General features: G+C 55.2%; 1 protein-coding gene across 1 annotated transcript; it reads right to left on the reverse strand.

Annotated features, from left to right (window-relative positions):
- Positions 1-1,404: 1,404 nt before the first annotated feature.
- LOC122463318 lies at positions 1,405-5,646 on the reverse strand. The gene is made up of 2 exons (XM_043532207.1): positions 4,166-5,646; positions 1,405-4,094 (listed from the first exon to the last, which is right to left on the reverse strand). Exon 1 carries the CDS (start codon positions 5,442-5,444, stop codon positions 4,506-4,508), a length of 939 nt encoding a protein of 312 aa, XP_043388142.1. The 5' UTR covers positions 5,445-5,646; the 3' UTR covers positions 1,405-4,094; positions 4,166-4,505.
- Positions 5,647-15,249: the final 9,603 nt, after the last annotated feature.

A 15,249-nucleotide genomic window follows, 5' to 3' on the forward strand; every position in this document is an offset into this window, starting at 1 on the left:
CTGCCCCCCCCCTTCCCGCCCCCACAACTTCTGCAGCAGAAAGGCAGCAAGAGGAGAGCGCCACCTGGTGGCTGCACGTGCAGGGGCCCAAGCGGCATCCGCCGCCCACCGGAGGAGCAAGCGTGTGATGTGGTCCGGCGGCGTTGGCTGGGCTCACGCCACAGAGCGCCCTCCATCACGGAGCCATGGACCAAAGGGTGGCAGGGTCCCCCTGCAAAGCCAGGCGGGGGAGGAGGCGCTAATGGCCTGGACATCTGCCCGGCTTCCCTCCTGCCATAACCGAGGAGCCGGTGCGCCCCAGCCTTGCTGTCCCAGCCCGCGGGACTGTGCACAAGCCGGACACGCCCGCGGTGCTGTGCTGTGCAGCGCACGGGGACTGTGTGGACTGAGGGGTCAGTGCTGGCCCTTCCCTTGGAAGGTGCTGGGTTAAAGCCCCGGCTGAGCGCACAGCCGGCTGCGATCACAACAGGAGCTGGCCCATGTGTCCTGAGTCTCACACATCCCCACACCCCAGCCCTAGACTAGAATGAGTTACGGAGCCGGTGCGAGTCCTGCGAGTGGCATATTCCTGGAGTGCAGCAGGGCAGACTTCGGGCGTTGCACTGGCCGGGGGAGAAGGCAGGCAGGAGGGCCCCGTGGGGAGGGGCTGGCTGGCCCTCTGGAGCTCTGGCTTTAAGGCCTGGCGGCCCCCTCCAATTCCATGTGCAGCTGTGAGCAAACCCCTGAGCTCAGAGCCTGACAGGTGTTTAGGCCCCTCACTGCTTTTGCAAGCGGGGGCCTCACTGCCCCACCTGCGAACTGCCGCCCATCGCATGGGCCTGCCTGAGGCATGGGGGTGAGGAGCAATCTGTCAGACGGTGAGGGGGCTGCATACTGCAGTAAGGGGGGGGGCCAGAGAAGGAGCTAAGGTAGCAGGACACAGGTGCTATGGGGAAGGCCTGATGTGCCCCCCCCAACCCCCGAAAACCAGGGAGTGCTGCTGATTAGCCTGGGGTGCAATGGGGGTTGCGCAGCACCTGCCACTAACCAGAGCCTGCCCTTCTTCACCCCAGCCGCTGAAAAGCCGGGTGTGAAGGACAGCGGGCACGGCCTCGTGCTGCGTCCACCAGGTGGTGCTACAGGCGTGCAAATGGATGTCCACGAGCGGCTTCCCAGGGCGGCTGCTGGGTTTGGGCTGTTGGTTCATCGCAGTCAACTCACGCTTCACTGAAAAAAATCCTGGGGATTAAAAAAAACCAGCCATGATTAATTGCAGTTTCAAATTGCACGGCTGAACTCCAGCTGGAATGTATTAAATATTTTTGGGGGGATGGTTTTTCCACCTTTTCAGATATCGCGATTTCATTTACAACACCGACTACAAAGGGTGCAGGGCTCACTTGATATTATCTTTTATTACAAATAGTTGCACTGTAAAAATGAACAAAAGAAACAGGATTGGTCAAGTACTGTCGTGCAATCTCTTTATCGAGAAAGTGACAAAACAGCGTGAAACTTTAGAGCCTCCAAGTCCAGTCAGTCCTATTTCCCGTTCAGCCAATCGCTCAGCCAAACCCGGCTGTTTACATGTACAGGAGAGAATGCTGCCCGCTTCTGATTTACAGTGTCACCAGAAAGTGAGAACAGGCGTTCGCACGGCACTTTTGTAGCCGCCATTGCAAGGTATTTACGTGCCAGATACGCTAAACATTCATCTGCCCCTTCATGCTTTAGCCGCCATTTTAGAGGACGTGCTTCCACGCTGATGACGCTCGTTAAAAAAAGAATGCGTTCATTAAATTTGTGACTGAACTCCTTGGGGGAGAATTGTATGTCTCTGGCTCTATTTCACCCCCATTCTGCCATATATTTCATGCTCTAGTACTCTTGGATGATGACGGAGCACGTTGTTCGTTTTAAGGACACGTTCACTGCAGCTGTACCAGGCTCTGCCAGATCAGTGGCTCGGGGCGAGCTGGGAACGGGGGCGGGAGGAAGGGTCTTGCAAACGAGGCTGGGCTGGCAAAGAAACGGAGTAACAGGCTCAGCTGCTGTAAGGCAGCAGACACTGGCCACCGGGGTTCCCGCTAACAGCAGGCGTGGGGCCCAGCGCTGGAACGGCCCTGCAGCTCCAGCAAGGAGCTCAGACTGCTGCACCGAGGCAGCCTATGGAGCTAAGAACGCAGTCCTGCTCGCTCGGCCAGGCCAGAGCAAGCACCTAACAGGTGCTGGTGAGTTGATGAGCGGTCACAGAACGGCCTGGCTACCTGGATTTCTGGTTCCTATGCCTGACATGAGGAATTACTTGAAACAATGTGCCTGAGCAATCTTGTGCCTCGGTTTCCCCATTTGTAAAATAGCAATAGTAGCACTGATCTCTCTCATATGGGGACAGGCCTTGACAACGAATTGCTTGCAAGCTAATTTGGCAGGGTCTGGGGCACCCACCGGTAACTTGAAATGGACAATCCATGAAAGATGAGCCCCCTCGATTTTGAAGGAATGCTGCTGCTGATGGATGATCAAGCTTGGGTCATTCATTGCTCCCCTTCAAATCTAACGCTTCCCTGAGCCCCGGCCGTGGTCTGACTTCGGCAGAGATAAATTGCCTTTTATTTGCTAGTCACAATAACAAAACAAAAAAAAATCCCAGCTAGGCCAAGGCTGTTCGAGAACTAATCCAGCAAGGAGACAAGAGATGCCGGTGTCTGTGCATTCAACTGAGCAGCTGGCAAAAGCCCCGAGAGGGAAGCATGCAGTCTGTAGCATGGAGATAGTAATCCAGCCTTTGGCTGTTTAGCAAGGAACTGGCTCTTGCTACGTGTACATGGGGGGACGGGTTTTCAGAAGAGTGCTGCTCATTTAGGCACCCAGTTAAGAGCTAGATTTCCCAGTGCTACCCTTATGGCACGTGCGGTGAAAATCTGGCCCATGGCCCCCCACACAAACGAGGCCTGATCACGGGCAGAGCCTCCAACCGCTCCTGCAATACACAGAGCAGAGTTTTCTTTTTAGCTTTGTTTTCTCATGCTCAGAACACTGCAAAACCAGCATCTTTGGGGGCTGACATTTTCCATGCTTGGTCTCTGCCCAAAGGTGAATAGGGGTGGAAAGGCTGAGCTAAATTCCTCCAGCTGCTTTTCAATTATGGGAGAGTGTGTGAAGGTGGAGGTGGGGTGGAAATACACTTTTCCTACTGTAAAAAAATATTTTAAGCACACCCTGTTTAACAAACAGTTACAGCAAACCCCCATATTAGACACTGGCAACTCAGCACGGGCCCTATCCAGGTTGAAGTCTTGCGCTGACATGACATGGAATCAAAGATCTGCTGGAAAGGAAGCAGTTATTAAAGACGACACTGAGAGACCCAGATACAAGCTCCCACACAGATTAAGCTCCAGCTCTGTCTCCTGTGTTTACCACGTCTGGAATGCCATTGAGCATACAGCAAGATCTACTGGCTGATTTATATACAGCAAGGAAACCTAGCAACACAATCCCCTTTCATTAACTGGGAGTGGGGAGGAAAATATTCAACAAAAGAAGCCACTGAAAAATCCTCCCGGAGGAGCTTTAACTCCCGGAGACAGGTTCCACTGTGATCAGCAGGCAGACGGTTTCAAAAAAGAAATTCTTACCACTAGACAAGAAAGATGGTGGCCACCTGGGCTACTGTACCTGTAAAAGAAAAGCAAAGAGCAGGTAAAAGCCAATCACCCCGTGCAGGGGATCCCCAGAAGAATGGCTGTCAGTTACTTCTACTGCAGGTTGCCTTGTACTAGATTCGGGAAAATATGAATGACTGTCCGCAAGTGACAATGAACTGCGGGGGGGGGTCTATCCACTAGAAGGTAGTGGTGTAATCAGCGCTACTCAGCTGTGTGCCACAGACCCTATACAGCCACACCTAGTGGAGAGTCTCCTGCAGCCCACGTAGTAGGGTGCTATGCTTTCTGGAGCTGGACGATCAGATTTCTACCCCCCTCCCGTGGCTGGGAAGTTCCAGACCAGCACTGCGCACCGTCACATCCACAGCGTCCTAGTGACCCCAGACTTGTGACAATGCCAAATGCACATCTGCATTACAATCTCGATTGCCTCAGAGCCCAGCCCTCCCCCACCACCCGGCACTCCCTCCCCCCCCTCCCCACACACACACCCCAGCACTCCCCCCCACACACACACACCCCGGCACTCCCCCGACAGGTGTCATTTCTACAAACAGAAGTAAAAGGTTAAAAATGCATCATTCTTGGACGCTGCCAAGTAACCAATTGCTGGGATCCTTTGTGGGGGACACAAAGTCCCCCCTGCCCCCCACTGCCATTAGCAGCTCCCAGCCCTGTGGGTGACGGTGTGCGCAGCACCCGGCCGCTCTGCTGGAGGGGACCCCATTGCTGGCCTTGCTGAAAAGCTTTCACAGCAGGGCTTTGATGCGCTGCCTGCCCAGGGCCCGTGGGCCGCGCCTGCAGCCTCTTGTGAGCCATGCCTTCGAGGCAACTCTGGGCCCACCCGTGGTCTGGTCATGCAGCGCCCCCTGCTGGGTCCCCTAGCTGCTTTGGCCAGGGGCATGAAGGCCGGTTGCCAGGCCCCGAGGGTTGAGCAGGAGAGGGGAGCAGGAAGCCCGGGACACCTCCTCCCATCACGAGCAGCAGGAGGAATGCGGGTGGGTGAAGCCACGAACAGCAGCAAACGCGCCTGAGAGCGGCGTGACTGTCACGTGCAGCCAGTGTCCCCAGCGGGTCTGACATTCCCGCTGCCAGGCAATTAGCTCTCCTGCGTGCGGGGCAATTGCCCTCCAGCGAGGGGGGGAACGGGCCAGCGGTGACAGCTCTTGCTGACGGACTGAGGCTGTGCATGGAGAGCGTCACGTCCCCTCCTCTGTGCCTTACAAGGCTGCAAAGACCACGCAGCACTAAGCGGAGGGATAAAGGGCCCCGAGTGCACAGTAGACTGGGAGTGAGCAACTCCTTCCACAGCCAGTTTACACACACTGGCCTAGGCTCTGCGTTGCACGGGTGTGAAACCGGAGTGACTCCACTGACCTTCCTGGATTGGCATCGGGCGGTAACGAAGATCCAGAGCTCCCAGCTCAGATCTGCCCTCAGCCTCGTTCCCGGGGGCACGATGCACCCGCGTCCCTGGCTGGCATGGCTTGCAAGGTGCCGGAGACTGGAGGAGCAAGGGCTGCTGGGGGTTGGAACCGAGGGGTGTTGGCCGATCTGTGGGGTGAGGTCCCAGGGCTGGAATAACAGGGTGTGTGGGGGCCAGTAGGTCAGTTCCAGTGGCTCCTCAAGAGAGAAGCTACAGGGCAATCTGCGGAGCTGGAGATAGCCGGGCGGGGCTGCGGTAGCCGGGCAGGGGCGCATCAGAGCCGAGAGAACTCCTTCGGTGGGAAAGCCGGGGCAGCCGTCTGCCCTTCTGGCGGGGTGAGCGTGTGAGAAGCAACTTTGCTCCTTCATTCAGCCCTTCACAGCCTGTCTGCACTACTGGTACGGGCCCACCCGCCAGCTCCTCTGGGAGCACAGTGGGGATCCGCCCTTGCAGCAGGGCGCTGGTCCAGGAGGACGTTTGAAGAGGGCCGAAGCCCACGGGGAGTCTGTGGGAGCTGGTGGCTTTTGCAACTCCCCCCATAAAGGGTCGAAGCAAGGGTGGCCACTGAGAGTACGTTTTTATACAGTGCCCATCACCCTGGTATCTGAGGGCCATCCCACAGGTTCCTTTACACTACCCAGACATGGGGCCATGGTCCTACATCTCTGGTGCCTAATCCGACCGCAGAAACATCACAGGAAGGAGCACGAAAAGAAGCAATGTTGCCTTTCTGTTAGCCCAGGGAACTAGGGAATCCAGAGTCATACGTTCTAGGCCCAGTCCTGCCCTAACTCACCACGTGACCAAGTCATTTGGTATCTCAGTTTGTTCCTCTAAAATGGGAATCACCACCTGGCAGGGACAGCATGAGGCTTAAATGTACTTTGGGCTACGCTGATGCAAGGTGATGTGATCATCCTTGTTATCAACAAAGAACTCCACAGCTGAACGGGAGCAACGTCTTATCACCAGGCCCATGACCTGCTAAGCATGCAGGATGCAGTCATTACAGCAGGGGCCACCCTGCTGCAGGATAGGATGGGATCTCGCCCATTTCGGCTGTCGTCTTTCTCTGGGGCAGCTGCCTGCGTGTGACCACTCCTCCGTCTGCGTGGTATCAGACGGAGCCTCCCCCGCAGCGAGCTTAGCAAATAATAATACAACTAAATTGCAGCTACATTTCCAGCTCCATTTTGCAGCAACAGAGGGATAAAGCATCAGTTTCTATTTTTCCAGCAAGCCGAATGCTTCGATAGAAGTGCTGAGATCTGGAACTAGCGAACTGAGGTGGAAGAAGGCTGCTGTGGCATGTGAATGGAGGGAGGTAAATGTCAGGGGAGCTTCTGACCAAAAATAAGGGCCAATTACCACTGTAAAAATGCAACAGCACTTCAGCCTCAGCAGCAGTCTCTTCTCCAGATGGCAACCGATCGGCTCAGCACAGTGCTAACGAAGCACAAATAAATCATCCAACCTCACGGAAAGAGCAGCAGCAAAGAGCCAGTTACAATCCAAAACGCATTAGAAACACTGGACAAAAATCTATTTGTAAAACACCACAGCAGCCTTGCAAGGAGCTTCCAGACGAGCTCGTCAGTGATGGACAGAAACGTGACTGTGGAGAACACGGCGCTTTCTGAGGGCTTGGCTGGACTGGAGAAGTTTTCTCCCAGTGTCCTGACATTAGTGGAGTGACACTCGTGCAACTCTGATTTAGACACTGCACTGGTGCCAAATGGGGCTTGCACTAGAGAGTGACTTGCCCTGATATGCACCAGTGCAAGGCCCGTCTTACCGCAGCCTTGCTCGCCTACACGTCAGTGCAGCTACATTGGTGCTAAAATACTCCAGCATGGGCAGGGCCTGGCTTTATGCAGCCACTCAACAGATCTAGGTCGCTGCTGATCCACTGCCCGACGTCACGGCTGTTTCCAATCAAAGGGAAGAGGTTCCCCAGCAGCACCCCTTTCAGTCTGACAAACAGCCTACACGCACCGGATGGCAACAACTCAGGCCAGAAATGCCAGAGCCGGAGTTTTTTCCATCCCATGTCACTGTCTCAGTGTTTTCTTAGACGTTTTGGATATTGGTGTAGGATCTTCCTTTAGCGTAGGATCTTCCTTTAGCGTGCAATTCACCCCAGCTGAGGGCAAGCAGCACAAACCCGCTCCACTGCCTAAGTCCTCGCCCAGAACACAGGGCTTACGTGGGACTTCCATCGTGCATTGGGCTTAGGGTGCCTGTGTTTGCAGATGCGACAGCTGCCTTCTTGGCCAACACCTGGAGGATTGAACCAGGGCCTCCCAGAGCTAGAAGCATGAGCTGAGGAGTCAAGTGCAAGGCACAGCAATTGGCTAGTAGCCCTTTAAATAGTTTGAGATCCAGCTCATGGGCCACCAGGGCAGCTGTGGGTATGTCTACACTGCAGCAAATGCCCTGAATTTCAGAGCCTGGGACAGCTGACTCAGCTCCCGGCGCTCAGATTGTGGGGTGATAAAATTGCAGGGTAGATGTTCCTGTGTGGGGGGAGGGTCCCAGAGCCTGGACTCCAACCTGAGCCCAATACTATAGCCCTGAGCCCATCAGCTGACCAGGCCACCCACCGCCATGCTGCGGTTTTTTTTATCACAGCAGAGACGTACCCAGTGTGTCTATGTAGCTAGGCCTTGACTGCTTGTATGTAGCTAGTAAACATGGTTATTTGGAACCCAGCTGCACCCGGGTGGTTTCCCCATATTCGTAATGTCACAGAGGAAAAGATGCAATAGCAAGATTCCCGGGCTGGGGCTGTAACAGCCTCTGGGGATCGGGCACAGAGCCGGACCCGTAACACACGCTCCCCGGCAGCTGAGACCTCGCCCCCTACACAGGAGCGAATTGCTCTCATGCTGAAGCTGGAGGGGCAGCATGTTCGCTAAGCCAGAGAGCCCCCCGGGGATTGCTCAGGGTGACCCACATACAGCTGGCAGAGATCATTAAAGGCAATAAAATGGAAGAAGAAGAAAATGACTTCTGAAGAGTTTTCTGCCAGCTGGACAGTTTTGATGGATTGCCCCAGGCTTTGCCTTCCGAATCTCACTTCGCTCCAGGCTCCCTGGTCAGCCGGGGGTGGGGGGGAAGAGGGGGGATTAATTGCTTTGTGTTAAAGTCAGATGCAATTAATAGAATCAGCAGAGGGGCCCAGGACTGCAGAGAGATTTTGAAGATGCTGAATGGCCCAGTACACTGGTTTATTCTCATCCCGCTGCAAGAGGCAGATCTTTCAACAGGAGAGAAGCCACATCTCACAGCAAGACCCAGTGAGTCGGCAGTTCTGTCGCTCCCAGGAACAGCTGGACAATGTTCTCTGGCCTGTGCTATGCAGGGCAAATGGCACGATCATAAGGGTCCAGTGTGGCCTTAGGAGGGGGCAGACCCCGAGCTGCTGTAAAATTGGCCTAGCGAGATTGAAATGGAGCAACACCATTCACACCAGCTGAAGATCTGGCCCCACGGTTTGGCTCGTGCATTGCCAGGAAGATATTGGGTGGCCTCGTCATATTGGCACAGGTGAGGGCAAACGCTGCAGAAACTTTCTGTCCCACACACCGAACCGCAGCGTATCCGAGCCTGTGATGTGTGGGCTCTGCCATAGCGGTCAGTGGTGTATTAGGGGGCTCGTTACCTTGCAAGCCTGGGTCTGGTTTGGGACGTACCCATTGAACAGTTGCAATAGCAGGACCCTGGCTCATATGGTCAATTATCCTGCCCGCCCCTCCCCAAGCACACCTGACTGGACAATGATCTTCCATTGCAGTGCAGAGACCAAACCTTCTCAAACCCCAGCTAATGACCAGCTTGCGCCCTGATGCACTGGGCTAGACAGCTCTCACTCATACCCTGGCCAGGGGCCCGGCAGAGGCTGACCTCATTCCTAGCAATATCTGATCCTTCGTCTGCAAAAAGGCAATGCCCGGGAGGGGCAAGAAGGGTCATGTGCCCCTCCCCAGACGCTGGGAGTGGGGGCACGCTCCGCAGGGAACCGCAGCCGTGACAGGAGCAGGATGCGGGGCCACCGAACGTGAGACTCGGGCCCCTTGGCGGGATCGCAGGTCTCACAGCGTTGAAGGAGGATCCGTGTTAGCTCGTCTAGGCTGACTTCCTGCACACCGCAGGCCATTGAATCTTACCCAAATACCCCTACGTTGAGCCCAGTGACTTCAGTTCAACTAAAGCATTTCGGGAGACTAAAGTGCGGCGTGCCACAGACAGAGGAGGGGACTGGCCCTTGGCAGGGAATTGATCAGGTGAGACATGCCCATAGGATCCCAGCAGGTGATCCACACCCCAATTCAGAAGAGGAAGGTGGAAAACTCCCAAAGTTCCAGCCAATCGGATGTGGGGGGAAAAAATTCCTTCCTGACTCCAACCCTGGCAACCAATTTGGCCCTGAGCAAGACACACAGCCAGGCAGCTAAGAAAGAGGATTCTCTGCATCAGCTCTCCCTGGGCCCCACACGCCAGCTCCAGAAGATAAAGGGCAGAGCCTTTCAGCTAGGTACATCAAGAGCAGATCAGGGAGAGCCTGCCTGTGTAGTTTATACCCAAACAGCGAGCAGGGAGAGGACAGGAAGGTTTGTTTCTTTGCTAATGTTTTACATGTTCTTCCCTTCGCTGATCATTGGAATCAGGCGTCGGCTTGTTATCCATGTGGATCCCCATCTCCAGGCAGTAAACTGGTAGCAAACTGAAAATGGAACCAGCTTGGGCTCAGGGAATTACTCTGAGACAAGTTCATTGCAAAGGCATTTATGGGGAACTGTCCCAGTCAGCCAAGCCCTGGTTTCTTGCATGGTTGATGCTCACTTTGATTTGTAGCACAGGCTGCAGGCTCAGAAATCCCAGCCCGGCAGAGGAAGGTAACAGTCTCTTTGCAAAATGAGGAGGAACTTGGTATCAAACTGCTCTGAGAGTCACACCTGGAGTCGGCTTTTGTTATTTTATCAGCCGTGTACATCAATGACAACCTTTAGCTCAGCCCCAGCCAGGCACAGAGCGATAGAGTGGAGACTAATGGCACCAGAAACCATTCTCGCTGTGAGTAACCCAAACAGACTGAATTAGGGCTCCTTTCTCTGCTACTTTAAACAGAACCTAACTGAGCACAGGACAGGAGTGATGAATGATGCAAATCCTAGAACAGGTCCTGGAACTCCGTGGATGCTGAAAATATTTGCTGGAGTTTTTAAACAGATGTGTTTCCACTGTGTTTTCAGGTGGGCTCTCCCCAGATGTTCTAGAAAATGGATCAGCCAGCAGGAATGGTCACTAAGACCCCTATTCAGCAAAACATTCGTACACATGCCCATCTCTAAGCATGTGAGCAGTTCCATGCACCAGATCATCAACAAATTGAAATCCGTGTAGCTTCCCCGGCTTCACATGAGCTAGGCCGACATCGGGTCCGCTGACTGCAACGAGACGGGTCACCTGCTCAACGTTACTCACTCACTTTGCTGGAGCAGTGCCTTTTAAGCATAAGTTTGTACTGGAGTTACCACAGTAAATATTAAAACAAACAAGAGCTTAAACCCACATGCTCCAGGGCGCAAGCCAACCTTTCATGAACAGGGTCAGGAAGAAATTCCCCCTGTGGACAGGTTGCCCCAGAACTACCCACTGCAGGGTTTTTTGCACCTTCCTCTGCAGCTGGTTCTAGTTACTGTCAGAGACACACTACCAGTCTAGAGGGAGCCCTGATTTGATCTGGTAGGGCAATTCCTATAGACTGACATCATTTAAATAGCTGAAATCATATAATTTACCATTTTTAAAATCCTATGACTGAAATTGACCAAAATGGACCAGGAATTTGGTAGGGCCCTACTGATGGAGAATCCACCGTGATCCTTGGTAAATTGTTCCAATGGTTAATTATGTTCAGCATTAAAAATTTACACCTTATTGCCAATCTGAATTTGTCTAGCTTCAACGTCTAGCCATTGGATGGTGTTATATTTTCCTCTGCTAGTTTGAAAAGCCCATTTTTAAATATCTGTTCCCCACGTAGGTGCTTTGATCAAGTCACCTCTCAACCTTCTCTTTGTCAAACTAAATAGATTGAGTCTGTCACTATAAGGCAGGTTTTCTAATCCTTTAATCATTCTTAGGGCTCTTCTCTGAACCCACCTTAATGAATCAACATCCTTCTATGGGCATCAAAACCAGATACAATATTTCAGCAGTGCTAACACAGAGCCAAATATAGACGTAAAATAACCGCTCTACTCCTACTAGAGAGTCCCCTGTGTATGCCTCCCAGGATCACATTAGCTCTTTTGGGAGCTCACGTTCCGCTGATTATCCATCAGTGGTATATAAATAAGCTTCATTCTTAATGCCACAGGGAGGGAAACAAATCATGACTGAAGAAGTCTCCTCCCTCAGCTGCGTGGGCGTAGAAGGTCTTTTCCTTCCTTCAACATCCATCTGTAGGACCCTCTGTGACTACGTGACGCAGCAGGGAGGGGGGAGCGTTGACCTGGGAATGTGCCCTGGGGATGGGAGACCTGAGAGCCTGTAACCTGAGCCAGGAGGGGGAGGGGGCGAAAGCTTATGCTCAGATAAATTGGTTAGTCTCTAAGGTGCCACAAGTACTCCTTTTCTTTTTGCCCGCTCACAGGCATTCTCAAAGGCCTTCAGGAAGCTATCTATGTCCTCCCCCTCCTTACGCTGGGCCAGGAAGCACTTATCAAAGCTCCTTGCAGTCTTGGGTCCAGTTTCTCACCCCCTTACTGGACCCCAAAGCCGTGGAGGTGTACAGCCGAATGACAGGGGCGGAGGCAGGGGACCATGAACTGTTCAAACTGGCCCTGCTCCGTGAGTTTGGGCTGACCCCCGAGACGTACCGGAGAAGGTTCTGGAGTCAGCGTAAAACGCCTGAGGTCACCTACCTACAACGGGTCAACCGGATGCAGGGATATGCCCGCAAGTGGGCAGCTGGGGCCCAAGCTAAAGAGGACCTGCTTGACCTAATCGTACTGGAGCAACTGTATGAACAGTGCCCATCCGACCTGAGGCTGTGGTTGGTGGACAAAAAGCTCGAGAACCCCCAGCACGCAGGGCAGCTGGCCGACGAGTTTGTGAACAGTCGGTCAGGGGGTAGCCGGGAGGAGTCCCAAAAGAACAGGCCCTCCCCAATGCAGAGAGAGAGTCACCAGGGGACCTCCCAGCGGGGAAATAGGGAGAACCCCCTCCCCAGGGGAATGCCTGGCGTCGGGCCCCTCCGACCCGCTCAAGGGGACTAACGTGACCTGAGCTGCTATCACTGGGGCCAGAGAGGCCACGTACGGGCCCAGTGCCCCAGGCTCAGGGACAGACTGAGCAGACCCAACCTACCCAGGGTTAACTGGGTAGGGACCCAGCTGGACGAGGGGAAGACGGCCCAGGCAAGGGGGGCTGCCAGCTTACCATCTGCTCGGGAGGGAAGAGTACCCCAGGCCAGCTCCGCCAGAGGGCTGGAGGCTCTGGACTCAGGGTGCTCGATTTACAGGGTGGGTGCGGGGCTGTCCCTCCGGAGAGAGTACCTTGTTCCCCTGGAGGTGGATGGGAGGAAGGTCAATGGATACTGGGATACGGGCGCGGAGGTGACGCTGGCCCGGCCCGAGGTGGTGGCCCCAGATCGGGTGGTGCCCAACACCTACCTGACCCTGAGGGGGGTGGGCGGGACCCATTTAAGGTGCCCGTGGCAAGGGTACACCTGAAATGGGGGGCCAAGGAGGGCCCCAAGGATGTGGGGGTACACCACCATTTGCCCACTGAGGTTTTGATGGGGGGAGACCTAGAGGACTGGCCAAGCAAGCCCCAGACGCCCTGGTTGTGACCCGTAGCCAGAGCCAGCGAGGGGCACTGCACCCTGACCTTGGGGAGGGTACCACACCGGAGGCGCAGGACCCTACCCTGGTGGGGAGGGAGCGCCGAGGGGCACGGCTCAGAGAGGCTGTGGCCTCAGACCCGGCCAATGAGAGGGAACCAGGCCCCATCCCTTCCCCAGCCGCTGAGTTCCAGGCCGAGTTGAGGAAAGATCCCTCCTTGCGGAAGCTCAGGGACCTGGCCGACCTCAGGGTGGTACAGACCATGAGGAGAGGTTGCCAGGAGAGGTTCCTGTGGGAGAAGGGGTTCCTGTACCGAGAATGGGCTCCCACAAGGGAAGTAGCGTCCTGTGGGATCAGGAGGCAGCTGGGGGTCCCCCGGAAGTATCGCCGCAAGCTACTGTACCAGGCCCATGACATCCCCCTCGCAGGGCACCAGGGAATCCGGCGCACCCGGCAGAGGTTGCTACAGAACTTTTACTGGCCCGGGGTCTTTACCACCGTCTGGCAGTATTGCTGATCCTGTGACCCCTGTCAGAGGGTGGGGAAGGCCCGGGACAAGGGGAAAGCGGCTTTGAGACCTTTGCCCATCATAGAGGAGCCTTTCCAGAAGGTGGCCATGGACATCGTGGGGCCTCTCAGCAAGACGACCCGGTCGGGGAAGAAATACATTCTGGTGGTGGTAGATTTCACCACCCGCTACCCCGAGGCAGTGCCCTTAGCTTCCATTGAAGCAGACACCGTGGCGGATGCGCTCCTGACCATTTTCAGCTGAGTGGGGTTCCCCAAGGAAGTCTTGACAGGCCAAGGGTCCAACTTCATGTCGGCCCTGCTCCGGTGCTTGTGGGAGAAATGTGGGGTCCGGCACGACTGGGCCTCAGCGTATCACCCCCAGTCCAATGGGCTGGTGGAGAGGTTCAATGGGATGCTAAAGATGAAAACCTTTATGAACCAGCACCCGCAGGTTTGGGACAAGAACTTACCTCACCTGCTGTTCGCGTACAGGGAGGTGCCCCAGGAGTCTACCGGATTTTCGCCTTTCGAACCGTTATATGGAAGGAGGGTGAGGGGCCCCCTGGACCTGACGAGAGACGAGTGGGAGGGGAAGGCCACTCCCGATGGAGAGTCAGTGGTGGAGTATGTCCTGATCTTCCGAGAGAGACTGGCTGAACTCATGGGCCTGGCCAGGGAGAATCTGGCCAGAGCCCAGAAGAAGCAGAAGGTCTGGTATGACCGCACGGCGCGGGCCCGTGCCTGCGCCACTGGGGATCAGGTGATGGTTCTCATCCCCGTGAGAAAGAACAAACTACAGGCCGCCTGGGAGGGCCCTTTCAAGGTCATCAAGCAGCTAAACGAAGTAAACTATGTGGTGGAGCTGTCGAACTGGGCGCACCACCGCCGGGTGTACCATGTGAATATGATGAAGCCATATTATGCCAGGGGGAATGTGGTGTTGGCCGTGTGTGGACAGTGGGAGGAGCAGGGAGATGACCCTTTAGTAGACCTATTCCCTGGGACCAGAGCTGGTTCCCCCCTGGAAACAATTCCCCTCTCGGATCAGCTAACCCCTGCCCAGCAAGCTGAGGTCATGGGGGTGCTGCATCCGTACCGACAGCTGTTTTCCAACCAGCCTGGACGCACTAATCTGACTGTCCACCGGGTGCAGACAGGGTCGCACCCGCCGGTAAGATGCTCCCCCTTCCGAGTCATAGGGAAAACTGCTCAGGACCTGGAAAGAGAGGTCCGGGACATGCTGGCTTTGGGGGTGATCCAGCCATCTGCCAGCCCTTGGGCCTCGCCGGTGGTGCTGGTCCCCAAAAAGGACGGGTCGGTCCGGTTCTGTGTGGACTATCGGAAGCTCAGTGCCATCACTGTATCTGATGCCTACCCCATGCCCAGGCCTGACGAGCTCCTAGACAAGCTGGGAGGAGCTCGGTACCTTACCACCATGGACCTTACAAAGGGCTACTGGCAAGTGCCGCTGGATGCAGATGCCTGGCTGAAATCAGCCTTTATCACCCCTCTGGGGCTCTATGAGTTCCTGACCCTGCCTTTCGGCCTCAAGGGAGCGCCGGCCACCTTCCAGCGCCTAGTGGACCAGCTCCTGAGGGGGATGGAGAGTTTTGCCGGGGCGTATATTGATGACATCTGTGTCTTTAGCCAGACCTGGGAGGACCATGTGTCCCAGGTTAGACAAGTGCTGGACTGACTCCAGGGGGCTGGGCTGACTGTAAAAGCAGAGAAGTGCAAGGTGGGGATGGCTGAAGTATCTTACCTGGGCCATCGGGTGGGGAGCGGCCGCCTAAAGCCAGAACCAGCCAAG

This window comes from Chelonia mydas, chromosome 19 (assembly GCF_015237465.2).
Source record: "Chelonia mydas isolate rCheMyd1 chromosome 19, rCheMyd1.pri.v2, whole genome shotgun sequence".
Classification (NCBI taxonomy): domain Eukaryota; kingdom Metazoa; phylum Chordata; order Testudines; family Cheloniidae; genus Chelonia; species Chelonia mydas.